The 18,027-nt window shown below is 37.3% G+C and overlaps 1 protein-coding gene across 1 annotated transcript in view; it reads right to left on the minus strand.

Moving 5' to 3' along the window:
• Positions 1–2,387: 2,387 nt before the first annotated feature.
• Positions 2,388–18,027, minus strand: part of znrf2b (zinc and ring finger 2b) — a 97,799-nt gene continuing 82,159 nt past the window's right edge. The window contains exons 3-5 of the mRNA XM_030158893.1: positions 13,955–14,060; positions 11,715–11,788; positions 2,388–4,066 (exon numbers count right to left, since the gene is read on the minus strand). Of these exons, the coding sequence (XP_030014753.1) occupies positions 11,731–11,788; positions 13,955–14,060 (164 nt within the window). The 3' untranslated portion in view covers positions 2,388–4,066; positions 11,715–11,730. The remainder of the gene's footprint in view (positions 4,067–11,714; positions 11,789–13,954; positions 14,061–18,027) is intronic.

The raw sequence follows: 18,027 nt of genomic DNA on the forward strand, positions 1-18,027 counted from the left end.
AAAGTTAATTACTATTTTGTTTATTGTAAAAAAAAAAAAAAGAAAACAATAACTAAAATCTTCTTTATGTTTCAATTAGCATTATCTTGGTAAGTTTCCCTGATTTGCTCTACTTTTGTGCACCTGCTTCTTTACCTGTTGAAAATCATCTCATTTCAAAATCTGAAAACTCCACCTCCAGCCTCTGATTACATCATAAAAACAAAATACCTACAACCATCTGATTCAAGTTTCTTCTGCTTCTGACAGATTTGATGAACAACATTGTGTCTTTTTTTATTGCTCAACAAGACAAAAACCCTTAAAAAATAATCTTGAGGGAAATAAAACCACTTTGCTTCCTTCAGCTGCTTTTTTCAGAGCTTTAACAACACGTCATCATTGGATTAATTCTAAGTTGAGATACGTTTGGAAGCTGTGGAACAAAGCGAGCAGGGGAATATTCACTTTAATAGTTTTGTATTTGTTAAAATCCTATTTAAAACGTCAAGAATGAAGAGAGTGTGTTCAGACCAAAAGAAAAGCAGATTTTTCACATGTTGTGGTTAAATATAAAATCAATCCAAAGACTCCAGTCGATGCTGAGAGCTGTGACTGTTTCATCTAAAGGGAAAAATAGAGGAAAAATGTACTGATTTATAACATTTATAAGAGTTAAATGAAGTCTGCTGTTATTGGAGAACTGATAAAAAGAAAAATGGTTTGTTTGGGGCAGAAAAATGCACTTTCTGTCTGATGTTGTTAATATTCCACGGTTCAGAGGATGAAGCCGGGATGGAAGGCAGATAAAAACATAATCAAAAAAAAAAAAGCAAAGTAAAATAGAAAAAGTTTGGTTTTACTTCAACGCCTGTAGACATTATCATTCTTCTCAAATGAAAATACAGACGTAAAATACTGGGTTCGATTCCTGCTCTGTCCTCGTCATGTGCCATTGTGTCCTTGGGCAAGACACTTCACTCACCTTGTATGAATGTATGTGAATGTTTCATATAGAGGGAAAATAGAGGAAAAATGTACTGATTTATAACATTTATAAGAGTTAAATGAAGTCTGCTGTTATTGGAGAACTGATAAACAGAAAAACGGTTTGTTTTGAAGCCGAAAAATGCACTTTCTGATCCACTGAGATGTCGTTAATATTCCACGGTTCAGAGGATGAAGCCGGGATGGAAGGCAGACAAAATCATAATCCAAAAAAAAAAAAAAATTAAGGAAGTTTGGTTTGAATATACTTTAACACCTGTAGACTCTTCGCAAACAAAAATACAACCATGGCTCAGGAGGTAGAGCAGGTTGTTTAATAACTGAAGGGTTGGCAGTTTGAATCCTGCTCTGTCCTAGTCACATATCATTGTGTCCTTGGTCAATCTCTGTGTGTGAATGTTTGGTGGTGGGCAGATTGGCAGCCACGCTTCCATCCCCCTGCCCCAGGGCAAATGTATTTTCCCACCGTTAGGGTGAATGGATCAATAATGTTAAGTGCTTTGGGTGCCTTGAAAAGTGCTATAAAAATCTAATCTATTATTATTATTATTATTATTATTATTATTATTATTTAAAAAAAAAAAACAAAAAAAAAAACACAAAATGCACGTCACATTCCCTCAATTTTTACTGTTGATTCCATTCCCAGTTCCAGATTTATTAAATTATCGTGACATTCACCACTTTTGCTTGTTTATTTTAACAGTTATCTGATTTATAACAAAATCAAAGATGTTCGTTTCTGACTTTTTCAAATGATTTTTTTTTTTTTTTTATGAAGAACTGCATTTTCACCAACTTTTAAAAACTCACAAACACTCGACCTCTTGGTAATCCATACTCAGATATTTTATCAGATCATATCTTTGGGACTTTTTCTGTATAAGTGTATAAACAGTTCCAAACAAGCTGTGATTTATGAACCACTTTCATTCATTATTAATGTTTTTGCTGCTTGGAAATGACCCTTTATTAACAACATTTACTCATTTAATGCTAAATTTCAGGATTGTGGAATAAAATGTACCGTACTTTCCGAACTACAAGCTGCTACTTTTTTCTCTTTTTGAACCCTGCGGCTTACACAGCCATGCAGCTCAAGTATAGATTTATACAGGCTAACGTCCTCCAGGGGGCGCTCTAACAGGAAGCGCAAAAGTGAGACTGACAGATGGAAGAGGGGATGAAGAGGAGGAGTTTGAATCTAAACTTTGAACAATCATTTTGTGTGTCATGCACAAACCCTCATCATGGAAAACACACGAACAAATGCATATGATGCAGCTTTGAAGTTAAAAGTAATGGATGTGTCTATAAAGAAGGAAACAGAGCTGCAGCACCGAAGTGCCATTGAGCAACAACGGAGAAGAGACGTAGAAGGAGTGTGACGGAGCCTTTGAGGATGTTCAACTGAAGAACACTGAAGAAGACGACTGCAGTGGTTTAATGAGCAGAAGAAGAGGAAGACACAGATCAGTGACTGTTGTGGGTTTGTGAACCAGCCTGTTCCTGACGTTTACTGACGGTACACACACTGTTTGGACAAAAGCAGTGAAGGGATGGAAAGAAATATTTCAATAATCTTCCTGTTTACCATCTTTTTGTGTAAATATCTCATGTCAAAATGTGGACACCTGCGGCTTATAGTCAGGTGCAACTTATAGCCCAGAAAGTACGGTACTCATAATGATGCTATGCAAACTCCAAAACATGATTGGATTTGCAGTTTAGTTGCATACATGTGTAACTTCTAAGAGACTTATAGTCTAGTCTGCATGGTAAGAATGTAGGTTTACTCTGAGAGGGTTCCTACACGTTTCCCATTTCAGTATTGCACACTTCCAGTCGTCTCTGCGAGATCATATTCAACGCTGAAATCCAAACAGCAAGATGATGATTGTGAAAATGAGAAGCAGCAGCTCTGAACAGCTCTGCTCTAGGATTAGTGTGTGTTATTTTTACCATTTATTGTTAAATGTGTGTTATTTCTGTTTTAAGTATGTAATCTTGTAACTGTGTTTGTATTTGCTGCTGTCTAACTAAGCCAGGACTCCCCTGTAAAAAAAAAGGTTCTTAACCTCAGTGGGATTTTTTTTTCTGGTTAAATAAAGGTTAATAAAAAAAAAAAAAACTAAAATAAAACTCTATTATCACTTTCTTTGACTTCAGATAGGAAATGACTTGAATCCGTTTTGTGGTTTTTGATGTTGAAACCTGTGTAAACCAGGTTAGCGCTGGTGTGATTTAGTGCCCCTAGTGGCTGTTAAGGGGATATACTAGTAAAAAAAAAAAAACGTGGTTGACTTTGTTTCAAGGGTGAAAACTGGCTTTACTTTTGGTCTGAACACACTGTAAGTATCCAGTGGCTGCAGAATCCAGGTGTGTGTGGGTGTTTTGTCCCTCCTGGGTTCAGGTAGATTAGTCGGGAGTCCGTTTCAAGCTTTGCCGCAGGTTTCCGTTTCCCGTGACGAACTCCGCTCCGCAGTTCATGATTAAAAAGCACTGATGATTGAGTGAGTTTGAGAATATTCACAGTTGATTGGCACCAATTTTCGCAACAGCTTCAGTTCGGAACACGTCTGTGCTGCTACTGCGGACGCTCGCCGCTGCTTCTGAGTGCATCCCGGTGGCGATGGGTTTCTCCTGGAGCGGCGGCCGTGACAACGCATCGTCCGTCCCGCCTCCGCTGTGTCCGGGCTTCGCATCCGCAACAATAACAATAACAATGACAAGGCACTGCTAAAAGAAGGAGGGGAGGGACAATCTGTCATCAAACCCACCCCTCTCTGCACCCTGCCCCCGCCTCTGCCTCCGGGACCACACCCGGAGTCCCGAAAGCCGCCGTCTGATTGGCCCCCACCTGTGGCAACGCCGTGGAGGACGCCATGTCCGGTCTGACAGTGAGCGTGGATGTGCAACTCAAACACAAACATTAAACTTTGAATCCCTGAAGTTTGCTTGGATGAGATTTGGCACACTGTGGTACTACATTATTGGTGGGGGGGTTATGGGGGTGGGGTCACAGTGTCCAGCAGTCTCCTGGATCCACTTTAAGCAGATCGCTCTCATGGTGCGGTACCTTTAAGAAAAGAGAGAATAAAACAGGGGAAAAGTTTAGACCTGCAGCTTTTACTCTATTTATCTTTTTAGTTTGATTAAATAAAGCACAGATTGGATTCATTACAAACACTTTCTCAGTTCATCTCTGTGTTAAATAGCCCAGAATTAAACTGGCGTAACAGGCCAAAGTATACCAGACTAGACCCAGGGGTTAAAGCGGTCTAGGCCAGATTATACCCAATAATATCAGTAGTATTTAGTGATATACAAAACTAACTATTTTAACTATTTTACATACTTTTAAAACAGATTTTAGACTTTTAACCCATAAAGACCTAAACATCCACTGGTGACGAAAATCATTTACTGATATAAAAAGTTAAATACTTGTTGCTCCACTATTCTATCAATACATGTAAATAACTTATTTAATAATTATTTTAATAAATTATGTACTTTTAGTATGACTCCACAAAATATTCATATTAACCCATAAAGACCCAAACAGCCTCTGGCGACCTAAACCATCTACTGTAAAGTGTTTAATAGGGTTAGGGTTAACCCTAACCCTACTGATCCATTAATCCTATCAATACATGTAAATAATTGGAGTAAAATACAGTTTGTCTTCATAAAACATTGGGAAAAATGGGAAAACTATGTGAAACAATACATGTCGAATGTTACCTTGGTGATGTAAAAGGAGACTATTCCGTTTAATATGACTTTTACTTTTTATTTTCATCCTGTGTTAATATCGCTCATAATCTTTCTTTTCTATTGAATATTATACAAAGTTAGATACTGTACGAGGGCCGTTCAATAAGTTCATGGCCTCACCCAGAACAGAACAACACAGACTGATAATTTATATTTTATTTTTCAACATAATCTCCATTTACAGAAATGCACTTGGTCCATCGATGTTCAAGCATCACTATCCCATCACGAAAGAATGTCACATCCTGTATTAGAACAACCAGTATTTCTGGGTGAGGCCATGAACTTATTGAACAGCCCTCGTATGTCCATGCTGTTCTCTCTCTGGATGTTTGAAGAAAAGAAAAATCACTTCTAATCCCTAAGTAAGTGGGGCAGAGACAACCAGAAATGTATTAGCCTCATTGTACCTTTGATGGAGAATGTTTTTTTTTTGTTTTTTTTTAAATATGTACACTGTGAGGAATATGTAACAGATTAATGTGACTGGAGGATGATGTGTCTCTTATGCTCCAATAAAACACAAAATTTAAAAAAAAAAATGCAGTTTGTCATCTTTTCATGGTCATCAGATATGACTATTTGGACGTTCAGAGGCTCTGTAGTTACCGTGGAAACACCGTCATCTTCTACAACATTGATTCACCAGTAAAACCCCTGGACTTGGATCAATGACAGTGGATGGACACACTGGGTTTATGTTCAATTAATGAGAGATTTGACTGAAAAAGTCACTTTTCCTTCAGTTTTCCCTGTTTTTGATAGAATAACCCTCGACTTCAATCTGAGCTTTAATGGACATCTACATGATTGGGAAATTAAATATAGGAAAAATACCTGATTTCACTGAAAAATGCAAAAATACTGAACATCATTCATGCATCTTGTGAACTTTATCCTTGAGAGGGTTGCAGGGACGTATATACGCTGACATATATAGTGATGTACAACCAATCACTCTCACATTCACACCTTTGTGCAATTTAGCTAAACTAAATAACCAGTTAGTCAAGCTTGTGTTTGGAGGATGGAGAGAACCCGCACACATGAGGAGAACATGCAAACTCCTTTACTTGAAAGTCTCATGAGGAGAATGAACTCTTTTAATGTCAGTGAGAAGATTTTAAGAAACTTTTATTGTTCATTTATTGAAAGCCTTTTAATAACTTTTTCTTTTATCTGTTGGTTCAATGTTTTAACTGTGAAAGACATGAACAGTCTGCATGTTACTGTAAAAATATGCTCCACTTCATTGGAGTCAGACTCAGACTTGTCCTCCCTCTGGGAGCTTCAGGTGGGCAACAGCCCAGTCCACCATCAGGACCCTCAGCATGTGTTACTGTGTCACAATAAAAGCCCAGTCCACCATCAGGACCCTCAGCATGTGTTACTGTGTCACAATAAAAGCCCAGTCCACCATCAGGACCCTCAGCATGTGTTACTGTGTCACAATAAAAGCCCAGTCCACCATCAGGACCCTCAGCATGTGTTCCATCTGAAGTTCACCTTAATGCCTTCAGGCGTTCCCTCGCTCTTCAAAGGAGAACCAGCACATATTCTAAATCTGTTATTCCTTCAGCTATCACACTTTTAAAATGACAGACGCCATTTTAGTCATTTTATATGATTTTTTCTTCTCTTTTTTTTAAATGTTAGCAGAACCATTAGGGTTTTTTAGTCTGCATTGGTATTTGTTGATTATTTATTGTTGATTATTTAAATGCATTTATTCGTAGTTGCTTTCAGTAGTCCTGTATTCGTGCACTGACTTATTTCTGTTTGTCACATTGCACTTTGGATGCGGGCTGATGTCTGTGGTCAGCTGCAAATGAATTGCCCGTATGGGATAAATAAAGTTTTCTGAATCTGAATTGTGTATACTATAAATGTGCAAAATCATCAGCTAACAGCAGCAGAACGTTAATAAAAGCAGTGTTTATCATTCGTGATGAATCCCTCGTTGCTCTCTACCAACTTGAAAAGGTCAAAGGTTATTTTCACCTCGGCAACTTCAGCATCAAAATTTTTACCAGTTCCCCAGTGGAAAACACAACATGAAGGGGCTTTCATGTGCAGTTTTCAAGTTTGTAACTAGTATTGACCATAATTCCCATAGCACCTGAAGACAGTATAAGTCTAACAACAGTATAAATGTTCACAGTTAAAGACCCAAGGATGCTTCAAGGTCACACGTACTCAGGTTGGAGTGTTTCTAAAGACTGTAATAAGGACAGTAGCCTTAACCCCGGTACAGTCTGGACTTTGGCTTGTTACACTGGATCTGTTCTGTCCTGACATCAGAATGCATCTCCACGTGCGACTCCAGTGTTCGCTTGTGATCTGATCTCAGTCTCCCACTCTATATGCAAATAAAAAACCTCACATCTAACAGCCCAAAACACCACATAAGATTTCATTTCCTGCAGGCGGTTTGGACGCAGCGCAGGCTGTCAGCTTTAACAGAGTGGTTTGGGGATGTTTCTTTGCATTGCTCCCACTAATGAGAATCACAATTTAGTTCCATAAGGACGTCATTTCAGAGAGATGGCGGTGAAAGATGAGACGGCTGTGGAGAAGTGAGTGAAATCATAGTAAAACCTGCAATATAGATCTGTTATTTGATTCCAGCTACTGGATTTCATTTCCAAACCACATATTTTCAGACATTTCGACTCAGATTTCTACCTGTGTTCGTCCTAAAGTAGAACGTAGGAGTAGATGAAAAATTTACAGGAAACCGAAGAGCTATCTACGGTCATGTCCATAAGTATTTGGACAGGGACACATGTCTCTAGTCTGACCAGCCATCCAGTTTTCTGAGTGTATTCAATACTGAGAAAACAGTCTGGAACTGGGACAGCAGCAGTGAAATATGCACCATGCATTCTCTACCGACCAATCACAAGTTTGGGGGGCGGGTGTTTTGCAATCGTATGTATGTACTTACTTTATTTATTTAATTTTTGGTATGTATGTATGTATGTATGTGTATGTGAGGATAAGTGAGGTTAACTTTTTACATAAGATCCAAGGGACTTGATTTTTCATATATTTTGCTGATAGGAAGCTAAAGGACAGACTGTTTAGTGGAGAAGGGGTGGGATTCAATAAGTTCTACCTCCTCCCACTCCTTTTCAAATGTGCAAATGAAGTCATGCTTTGTTTTCATGTATTTGTACAAGTTTTTGTTTTCCATGATTTCTTACAATTTGTTTTATTTCTAAGGACTAAGTAAGATTACTTTTGTTTTGTTGCATATTCAAAATAAACTAACCCCCCCCCCCCACAAAAAAAAAGCATCATATGCACCAACTTCTTTTTGTCACGAGTCAAAGTCAGTTCTAAGTCCGCAAATTTCTTTAGAACTGTTTTTGGTTGTTTATTTGATTCAAAAATAAGGCTTGAATTACAGATTACACCCTGTATTTTCAAGTTTATCTGACAAAAGTGTCACGTCCGTCTTATCTGTGATTGGTTTACTCAACGCCTGTTAATCCCGCCTTCATGTTTGGATTCAAATCTTGTGATTCCAGACAGATTTCTTATTGAGAAAGACAGCTGGCTGGCCAGGCGAAGGTGGCTCTGTTCACCACCACAGTGGATGTGAAATGAACTGATCCAGATCTGCTTGACGTGTGGACTTTAGGCTTTAATTTAAGAGCTTTAACAAAAATGTTGCAAACGGAGAACAAACATCTAAAACACAACTGGTAGGTAAATTAAAATAAAAGCTATAAGAGTAACTTTTATTTGTAGGTTATTTGTATAGGAGAAAAAACGACAAAATATGAAAAAAAAAAAAAAAAAAAAAAAACAACAACCCTAAAACGAATAAAAAACAGATCCAAAAGGATAAATAAACACAAACTGTTTGATTAAATAAAATTAGAGTATTAAAATTGGATTTTATTTATTTTATCAGGGAGGAAATGAAGTGTCAAAAAACAGAAGACATGTCCCAGTTAATGGGAATTTCGGATTCTGTTGGAATTGTATCTCCATTTTCATATATGACATTTGTTAATTCTTAATATAAATTTACAAGTGAAGAAAATCACAGTTTGTAGTGAAGATAATAAAATAACAGCCAGTTATGATGCAGCAAACGGCTGCTACTTGCCATGCTTAACCTCATTATTTGTGAGCAAGTTAAAAAAAGTATGTAAAAAAGGTGAACATGTGTGCAGTCTGGTCATGTTGAAGCTGCAGAGACAGAAACTGGAACTTTATTGACTAGGAAAAGGATCTCTTAAACTGACAGTTTCCAAAAATGACTTGTTTCTCACCAATGACTGTTCTTTTTCAAATCAGATCCCATGGGACTTCAACTTTCTATTAGCATGATGAGTTTTTTCACTGCAGCCTGCTCTGCTGCAGTTTAAATACTGACAGACAGCTGAGAAAATATGGGCAAAACAGCCGTGAACAGCAGAGAAAATAACTACATATGTACAATTCCTTACACAAACCTGTTATAATGTCATCTATTTTCATACAAATGCTTACTTTCATTCAAACAAGCTAATACATAAGTTAATGGAAAGCTCATCTCATTGTATTTAATGATTTCACTGAGATTTCTAAATTAAACACAGTGTAAACTCACATAGAGCTGACAGGTAATTGGTTCCATATTGAGGAGTTTCATGAGTCTGTAACTGTTTAGTAACTGCATTAATGTTCATATAAACTAAACTGTTTCCTGATGAAAATAACCTGTATTTCCTGATAAATAACTCCAAACACAGCCCTCATCTGAACACAAGTAACAAGACGTTCATTTCATTTCCTGCAGTTTGGACGCAGCACATGCTGTCAAGTTTAACAAAGTGTTCTGGTTTGGTCATGTTTCTTTGTAAATGCAGACGGCGTCGCAAACAAAACGTGCATCGCAGATAAAGAATGCGTCAGAAGTGAGTGATGAATGGAAGAGCACTGCCTTTTCATCTTTAATAGCACTACAAGTGAGGGAGAAAAAATAACTTGATTGACTTTTAAGATGGCAGGTTTTCTGTGCTGTTAGTGGATGCGACGGTGGGGCGGTGGCGTCCTTCCATGTGGTCAAGGACGCATTCGCGTGGAGACTGTTACGACAACATCCACATTTAAGGGACAACGGCTGATTCACGTCACCTCATTCACTGAGTAAAAAGCAAGACAATATTCTGCCTTAAATGATTCTGACAGTCAATTGAAATGACAAAGTCAGTCATATTTTTTCTTCCTCTCTAATGTTCGGTAATAATGATGAACCTGTTCTTCCCCATCCTGTCAGACTGTCCAACACAACAGCATGAGCAGTCTGACTCATCTGTACTGTCTGAAGGTTTACACTTCCACTCTGTTGTAAATATGTTTATAGTCTGTATAGTTTTTATTACTATTATTGTTATTTTATAATGTATTTTTGCACTATCCTTATACATGCACACTTTTTGTTGCACTTTCTTCAGTTCCACTGAATGTCCCCGATGTGGGATCAATAAAGTCTAACTGAATTGAGTCTAATCTAATTTAATCTAATCTAATCTAATCTAATGTCCCAATCTGGATTTTTTTTGCTTTCGATCTGATCAGATTTTTTTTAGAATTAGATTTGCCGATACTAATCTGATACCGATCCAATACTGACTTTTTACAATGAAATTTTGGTTTAAATTTGGAGTTATTATTTATAGGTTATAATACTTTTATTTTACTGTAGATCATAATTAGGCTGAATGTGGAACCTGAACTAAAACAACTATGACACCTTTGACTCTTAATAAGTTTAGTATATTTTTTGTACATTCCAAATTCATACTGTGGGACAAATTAGAACCTCTGGCGGGCCGGTTTTGGTCCACAGCCCGTATATTTGCCACTGCTGTAGCTGGTCTACGGATAGGTTCATCCAGGTATTATATGGGGGTGCATTCTGCACCGTACATTAGTGATGGGCACATCAGTGGCTTAATTGCAGGTTGGGTCGGGTCAAATAATTCTATAAAAGCCACACAGGTCCAACTCACACATCACTACCAGACCTTAAAGTGAAAGTGAAAACTATAGACGTTTTACTAATTCCTCTAAGCCTCCCGTTGTTGTGCCAGTTTCCTGAAGTGAGCAGTTTGTACAACTTCCAAACTGCCTGCAGAACGTGAAATCCAGAATAAGGTTGTACTGATCCGATATTAGGATCGGATATCAGCCCTGAAATCAACATTATAGCTGGATTGGGAATCAGTAAAAGCAACCGATTTTCTCCTTTGAATTTTTGCCACACAGACTACGTCATGCATGCCGAGCGTAATTCTAAAAGTGACGCGACGGACCTGTATGTTGAGGACGTGGTGGGTTATACAGGCTCTGTAGACAAAGCTGTGAGAAAGTGAAAGTAAAAGTGAGCTCCCTTCAACTTATCATTGAGTGCCTGCTGGGGGGGGGGGGCTGACGATGTGCTGGACAATATGCCCCCCCTCCTGCTGTTGTGACGTACAATAGTAGTCGCTAATGCACCCACACACATCCGTTTTTTGCATGCATATATGAAAAAAAACATTCTAATAGGTGACAATGTTGAGCATTAAAGAGTTGAATTACATTTACAGTCATGTATAGGCCATTTCAAAATATCAAGATATATATTATGTATTGTGATATAGCCTAAAAATATCACAATAATATTTAGAGGCCATATCTCCCAGCCCTAATCTAATCTAATCTATAGAATTAAAAAGTGGGAAAATGAGACCTGATCACATGTAACACATTATGATAAATGTGATCAGATCATTAAAAACATGTTAAAGTGCACCTGAAACTGTGGACCATATTGGTCTAATAAGGGAATAACAAGTTTTATTGTCGTACATTATTTTACCAATGGTACAAATCAAATAAACCACAGTCATATTATTCATTGTTTCATGTCTTCTTTAAAGACACATATACGATCATGCTCATACCTGTGCAAAAAAAGCTTTAATCTGATGGATGCTCTGGACATGATCTGTTCACTTCAAACCATTCGTCGATGCATCTGAAAAAAAAAAGAAATGAGGGAGATGATTCAGGACAAAATCATATAACAGATCACAGATATTATATTAATACTAATTAGGATCAAACTGGCTCATGTCAGGAGCCAAAGCCATGATGTGACTGGATTTACAACAGGATGTGATTTTATTTTATGGTGACATTTTATAAATTCAGTCCTCAGCCGTGATTCTGGAGGCTTTTCACTAGATTTATTAATGGAACCCAGTAAAATATTCATCCTTTTGGGCAGAATGATAAAGTTGGACGGCCCTTCCTCTGTGAAAGACGTGACAGCAGTGGATTTTATTTATAAGGAACATCACTGGAGTTTTACTCCCGTAGTTCACATCATTATTGTCTTTACTCAAATACTTTTAGTGTGCTTCAGGCGCTGTCAGTGTTTATTGATCTGAGCCAATCCAGATTTATTCATTGTTCATTTTCAGCCCAGAAAAGCATCAAGAAATGCTTACTTTTACTTCTAGGATGATTAAAAGTTTGGTAACACTTACTACTATTACTATTACTAAAGGAATGTTAATTAACACTGGGAACACAGGGATAAAACACAACAGTTAAATAATAAATATTAATATTATTAATTTAAAAAAAACTGGAGCGTTTATATATTCATTACTTAGCAGCTTAGATAGTTATAATATATAAAGAAAGTATATATAAAACACACATAGAACACAAATAGAAAGCATAACATGATACTGTCTAATACATCTTCTAAAAGGAGTATTTAGTCTGACCCTCCTCCATAAGTTAATGATTATATTGATTATTAATAATTATATAGTGTATATAAACTAAACTCTAGATACAATATATTACTGTTAAGATAAAGACATTTTAAAAAGTTAATTATTCAATACAGGACACAAACCATATACATATAGATATACATACAAATACATAAAAAAAGAAAGAACAGAGGCTGAGCTATCAAGCAAACAAATAATGATAAGAAGTGATTTAACACCTTCATCCTTTTGTTGAAACTTAAACATTAGTCAATGTCTGATAAAGACTGTAATTAACATTTACACTATAAAACAAAGCTGGTTCTTTATCTGTTAGTTAATACTTAATGCGGCCTTAGCATAAATGTCACATTTTCATCTGTATTTTGCTTAAATCTGCTTTATTGGAGTCATTTGCTCATTTTAAATACTTTATTGTTTTTTAAGATTTTCACTGATTTGTTGTTTCATTGAATTGAATTGTTTTATCCACATTTGATTGTTGTCATTACTTCTTCTAGTCTATTATTATTCTATTATTAGTCAATTATTTACTGAATTTCTTTTTTTTTTAAAATTATATCACCGTTGTTTCTTGTGATTTCCTTTAAATTATGTCAGGATGGATTTAATTGAATCTGGGGACACCTACTGGTCAAAAATGTTCATAACAACAGCTGCAAATGACACCTGTTGGGAATTTAAGCATGTATTAGTAGTGGGGGGGGGGGGTATTGTTTGTGGTTTGGTTGGTTGTTTGTTTGTTTAACACTGCTGCAGCAAAACTATTGGTTGAATTCATACCAAATTGGGTTTATAGATTACCAGTGACCCAGAATAGATGTGATTACATTTTGGGAAAAGTAGGTCAAAGTTAAAATTTTTAATGAATTTTTATGATAATTTTTCCCTCCCATTTACTTATAATGGGCGAAACTTCTAGTGTCAATAACAACATCAATTTTGATTCAATTTACGTCAAACTTGGCACATATATACAGGCATTTGATATGCTGACATCAGCACATGATGACATCAGCTGGATCGATGCCAAAATAAGGTACAAGTTGTGCGAGGGGCACTGGTTATTCAAGTAAATGTGTGTTTTTCTGTTTTATGGATCATACTGGTGATTGTCAAACACCTGATCTCATTTCCTGTGATGATCTGAAAGGATTTACTCTGATCTCATCTATCAGTAACACTTTTCTGCTCTGTCCCTGCTTCGTCCTCCCGTTTCCTGTCGCCGACTGTTGCATCACATGACACGTGTCAATTAACAACGGCAGCATAAAGTAACAGGAGAAGAACAGGAGGAAGTAGGCGCCGAGTTAGGGACGGTGAGGTCAAACGGTCCTGTTGTTTTCAGAGTTGACGGTGACGGTAGAGCTGTGAGGCTGATGTGAGGTCTGTACCCTTTGTGGTAGATGCAGAGGCAGGGCAGCCGGGCGATGGTGTCCCCCTGGGTCAGCTCCTCCAGACAGATCGCACATTCTCCTGCATCCTTGGTCAGGACGTCCTCTGTTGGACAAAACACAACAAGGACATCAGCGACACAACAAAGAACTTCTGCACACTCATCAATTACAGCGGTCTAAAGAACAAAAGCAGTGAAACATAACCACATCTGACTCACTAATGAAGAAAAATGAAGTAAAAACTCTAGGTTGGATTTAGTTTTCAGGACACAAGTCTGGGTTAAAATGTAAAATTATATGATTTTAACCCATAAAGACCCAAACACCCACTGGCACCAAAACCATCCACTGATCTAAACTGTTTAATTCCTGTTGACCCACTAATCCTATCAATATGTTTAAATAATTGGTGTAAAATACAATTTGTCATCTTTTCATGGACATCAGATATGACCATATTTGGACGTTCACAGGCTCTGTAGTTACCAGAGGTGTGACCAGAATGTAATTTGTGGGTGGGCATTTGGCTTGTTTGGGGGTGCAGAAAAAGACCAGACTGAGGGTGTGTGTGTGTCTGTGTGTGTGTGGGGGGGTGTCTGTGATAAGGGCTATAAGAAAATATCAGTTCTGCAATATATCGCAATATTTCATTTCACAATACTTTATATTTTTAAAAGTAAACTCAAAACTTATCTTTTTAGTCCAGCTTTTAATGAAACTTTTACTGTAAACTTGACTTTACTTTGTTGCTTTGATGTGAAGCACTTTGTGCTACATGTACCATGTATGAAAAGTGCTATAAAAATAAAGTTTGATTGAATACTGTATTGATATCATGAAGTACTGTATCGATATTTTTAGGCATTTATTCAAATGCAGATATTGTGGAGTTTTGTTTTTGTTTTGCTTTTGTTTATATTTTCTTTATTCTTATTTCACACTCTTTTATTCAATAATGTTAGTTCTTTGATGGGATTGAACTCCAATCCTGTTCTGATGTTAGTTGTGAACTAATAGAATCTGAACATTTGAACAGGATCTGAAACTGGAATGTCTGGAAAACAGAATTTCAGTTTGAACACAGTTGGAACATTTTGTGATAGAACATTAGATCCTGTTGGGATCAAATACAAATGTGTTTAGGATTTGGGCAGATTTCTGCTGGAATTCAATTCTTCCAGGAAATAATCTTTTTTTTTAAAAGAAACAAACAAAAAATTGCCTTTTTAACAGTGTCATGATGAATTGTGATATATCATATGGTGATCCTAGTATTGGGACTTGTATGGTATCGGCTGATCCTTGCCCAAACACAGCCCTGTCTGCGACTGTCCAACTCTGGTAGGCTGGACAGGGCGTTTCACAGGGGGACAGAGCTCGTCCCTGTGGGGGGCAGTTCTTGTCACTGCCCCCCCCCCAGTGCCCCCCTGGCCACACCCCTGCCACCAACATGCAGAACCCAGTGTGGTTCTGCAACCATCATCTACCTGGAAAATGATGGTTGAAGGTCATCCAGCACATATTCAGTCAAAAGGTCAAAGGGCATTTGCACTAATTGATCTCTTGTTGAAAAAAACGCATCAATGATTTGATTGTACATGATCCCACACCAACAACTCCAACTTTGACAAACACTGAGTGCGTAGAACAAATCTGATTTTTTTTTTTTTTTTTTTTTTTTTTGTAAAGAGCCTTTGTGGACACCCTGTATGAATATAAATAACCATATCTGTCTGGCCAGTGGTTTAGTCAGAGAAGGTGTTTGAAGAAATGACTAACAAAGACCACAGCGACAACAAAGTTGACGACGCCGGACACATCACCTTCACAGCAGCTCATAACTTATCAGCTGGTGAGATAAAAATGCAGAATGTTTGTTTCCTGTGGCTCTACACAGACTGATAAATCCTGATCTCTAGATATAGGAAAGACTCAGACTCCTGTTTACTGCAAACTCCAGTCAAATCAGTATATTTCACATCATTTTCAATAAAAAAGGGAAAGCAAACATCACCATTAACACTGTATAGAAGTGGATACTGTGTCTGTATGTATATAGAGTTTAAATGTACAGTCATGGAAAAAAATTCTTAGACCACCCTTGTTTTCTTCAATTTTTCTGTTCATTTTAATGCCTGGTCCAACTAAAGGTATATTTGTTTGGACAAATATAATGAGAACAACAAAAATAGCTCATAAGTGTTTAATTTCAGAGCTGACATCTATCCATTTAACATGGTTTTCTTGATAATTGTGGCTACCCGATGTGTACCTGGAAACTGGATCTGTGCCCCACATGCACAGACAAACACGTCTACATCCTGTCAGGTGTTCTGCTTTTCATGCGCGATTCATGACAGTTTGACAGTATTTCAATTTTGCACAGATCAGCAGTGTTTAAGCAAAAAGATCAATTTATTATTGAGAACATTTTCTTGTCTGTTACTTTTCCAACATACTTGCTTCATCTTCAGAAGTGGATCCTGGTTGTCCATGAAACTTACTGCAAATCTTTCATTGTCATTTAGCTGTCCTGCCGGTTTGCCTACTCAAAACTAATAGTGTTTAAAAGACTATATTTAACGTCAGTGCACAGGGCAATGAAGGAAACAGTTTCTATGGAGTTTGAATCATTTTTTACTATATCATCATGCAAATAAATCACATACAGCTTCTCTGTATTGATCAGAAATGAGATATTGGGTCCTGACCCAGCACCTAGAGGAGGACAAGACTGTAGCCTGAGTTTTTCCTCCAGGACCTAAAGAAACTGCTGTGAATTTCATGCAATGGCGCCATGTTATTTTTATATATTATTGTTATATTAACAGTTTTGGTTTTTTTTATTATTAAATCTTTATTCAATGATGTTATGTTAACAGTTATGTACATTGAATCAGCCGTAAATGACAACAGTGAATGACAGATGTGACATAATTTCACGCATGCTGGGGATCCGGTTTCCGGGTATGGATCGGGTAGCCACAATAAAAACCAAAATCGCTTCAGTTCTTCCATCAATATCTCTGGCATTGTACTGACAAAAACAGTGCTTTTAGACATTCCATGTTTTCTTTTCTGTCTGTTTTAGTCACACACAGGAGTTAGGACTGGACTGCATAAACCATTGTTTTTGATGGTCTAATACAGTTTTCCGTGACTGTATATAGAGTTAGGTTTTTTTTTATTATACCTTCCTTACATTTTTAAATATCTTTTGTATTTATAATTTACTAGAGACTACAGCTAAATTCTCTGTATGCATTTACATACTCGGTGAATAAAGACAATTCTTATTTTGACTGATAATGACCCATACCCCAGTGGAAATATGATTTTCTTTTTACATTTAGCCCTAAGTGTGAATACAATGAGTGTCATAAAATCACACAATCATAAGCAGGTTGGGTTCATTGTCCTGTGCTTTTTTTTTCTCATGAATGTTTCAGTCAGTTGTTTCCAACATGCCTGAAGGCGGCGTTACTTTGTTGGACAGTTTAAGACATTTCATCTGAGTGTTTCTAATCCCAGTTCCATCCCCAGCCCCGTTCATCAGATCACCGCCGTACAGTAATGCCGACCCCGCTGCGTGTCCGCGGTGTGTATTTATATACGCCCAAGTGCATTCATGTTCCCCCGCTCTGAATGGCATCGTTCTGGGTTGAAAGTGGAAGTCAGTGTGTGCACCATTAAACCCATCACCTGCAGCAAAACACACAGTCATTAGAACCGGCCTTACGTAACAGTGGATTAACCCACATAGGCCTGGAAAAGCCAGTTATTATGGGCTGCAGCACATGGCATGAAGCTCAGCTGAGAGGAAAAACATGTTTGACATACTGACAGTGGCGGCCGCTCCATCCCAGACCAAGAAACACACAAAGACAAGGAGGATTTCTGAATATTTCTGAAACAAAGGCCACTTTTTGGATCTAGAATAAGGTTTCTTTGACCAAGGAATGATAATAGTGTTGTCATGATAATGGAATAAATACAAACCCTTTAAAAATTTATCAATATGCAATGTATTTTGGGTAACACAACAATGCATGTATGAAATTAGGCAAGGG

This window comes from Sphaeramia orbicularis, chromosome 16 (genome assembly GCF_902148855.1).
Source record: "Sphaeramia orbicularis chromosome 16, fSphaOr1.1, whole genome shotgun sequence".
Lineage (NCBI taxonomy): Eukaryota > Metazoa > Chordata > Actinopteri > Kurtiformes > Apogonidae > Sphaeramia > Sphaeramia orbicularis.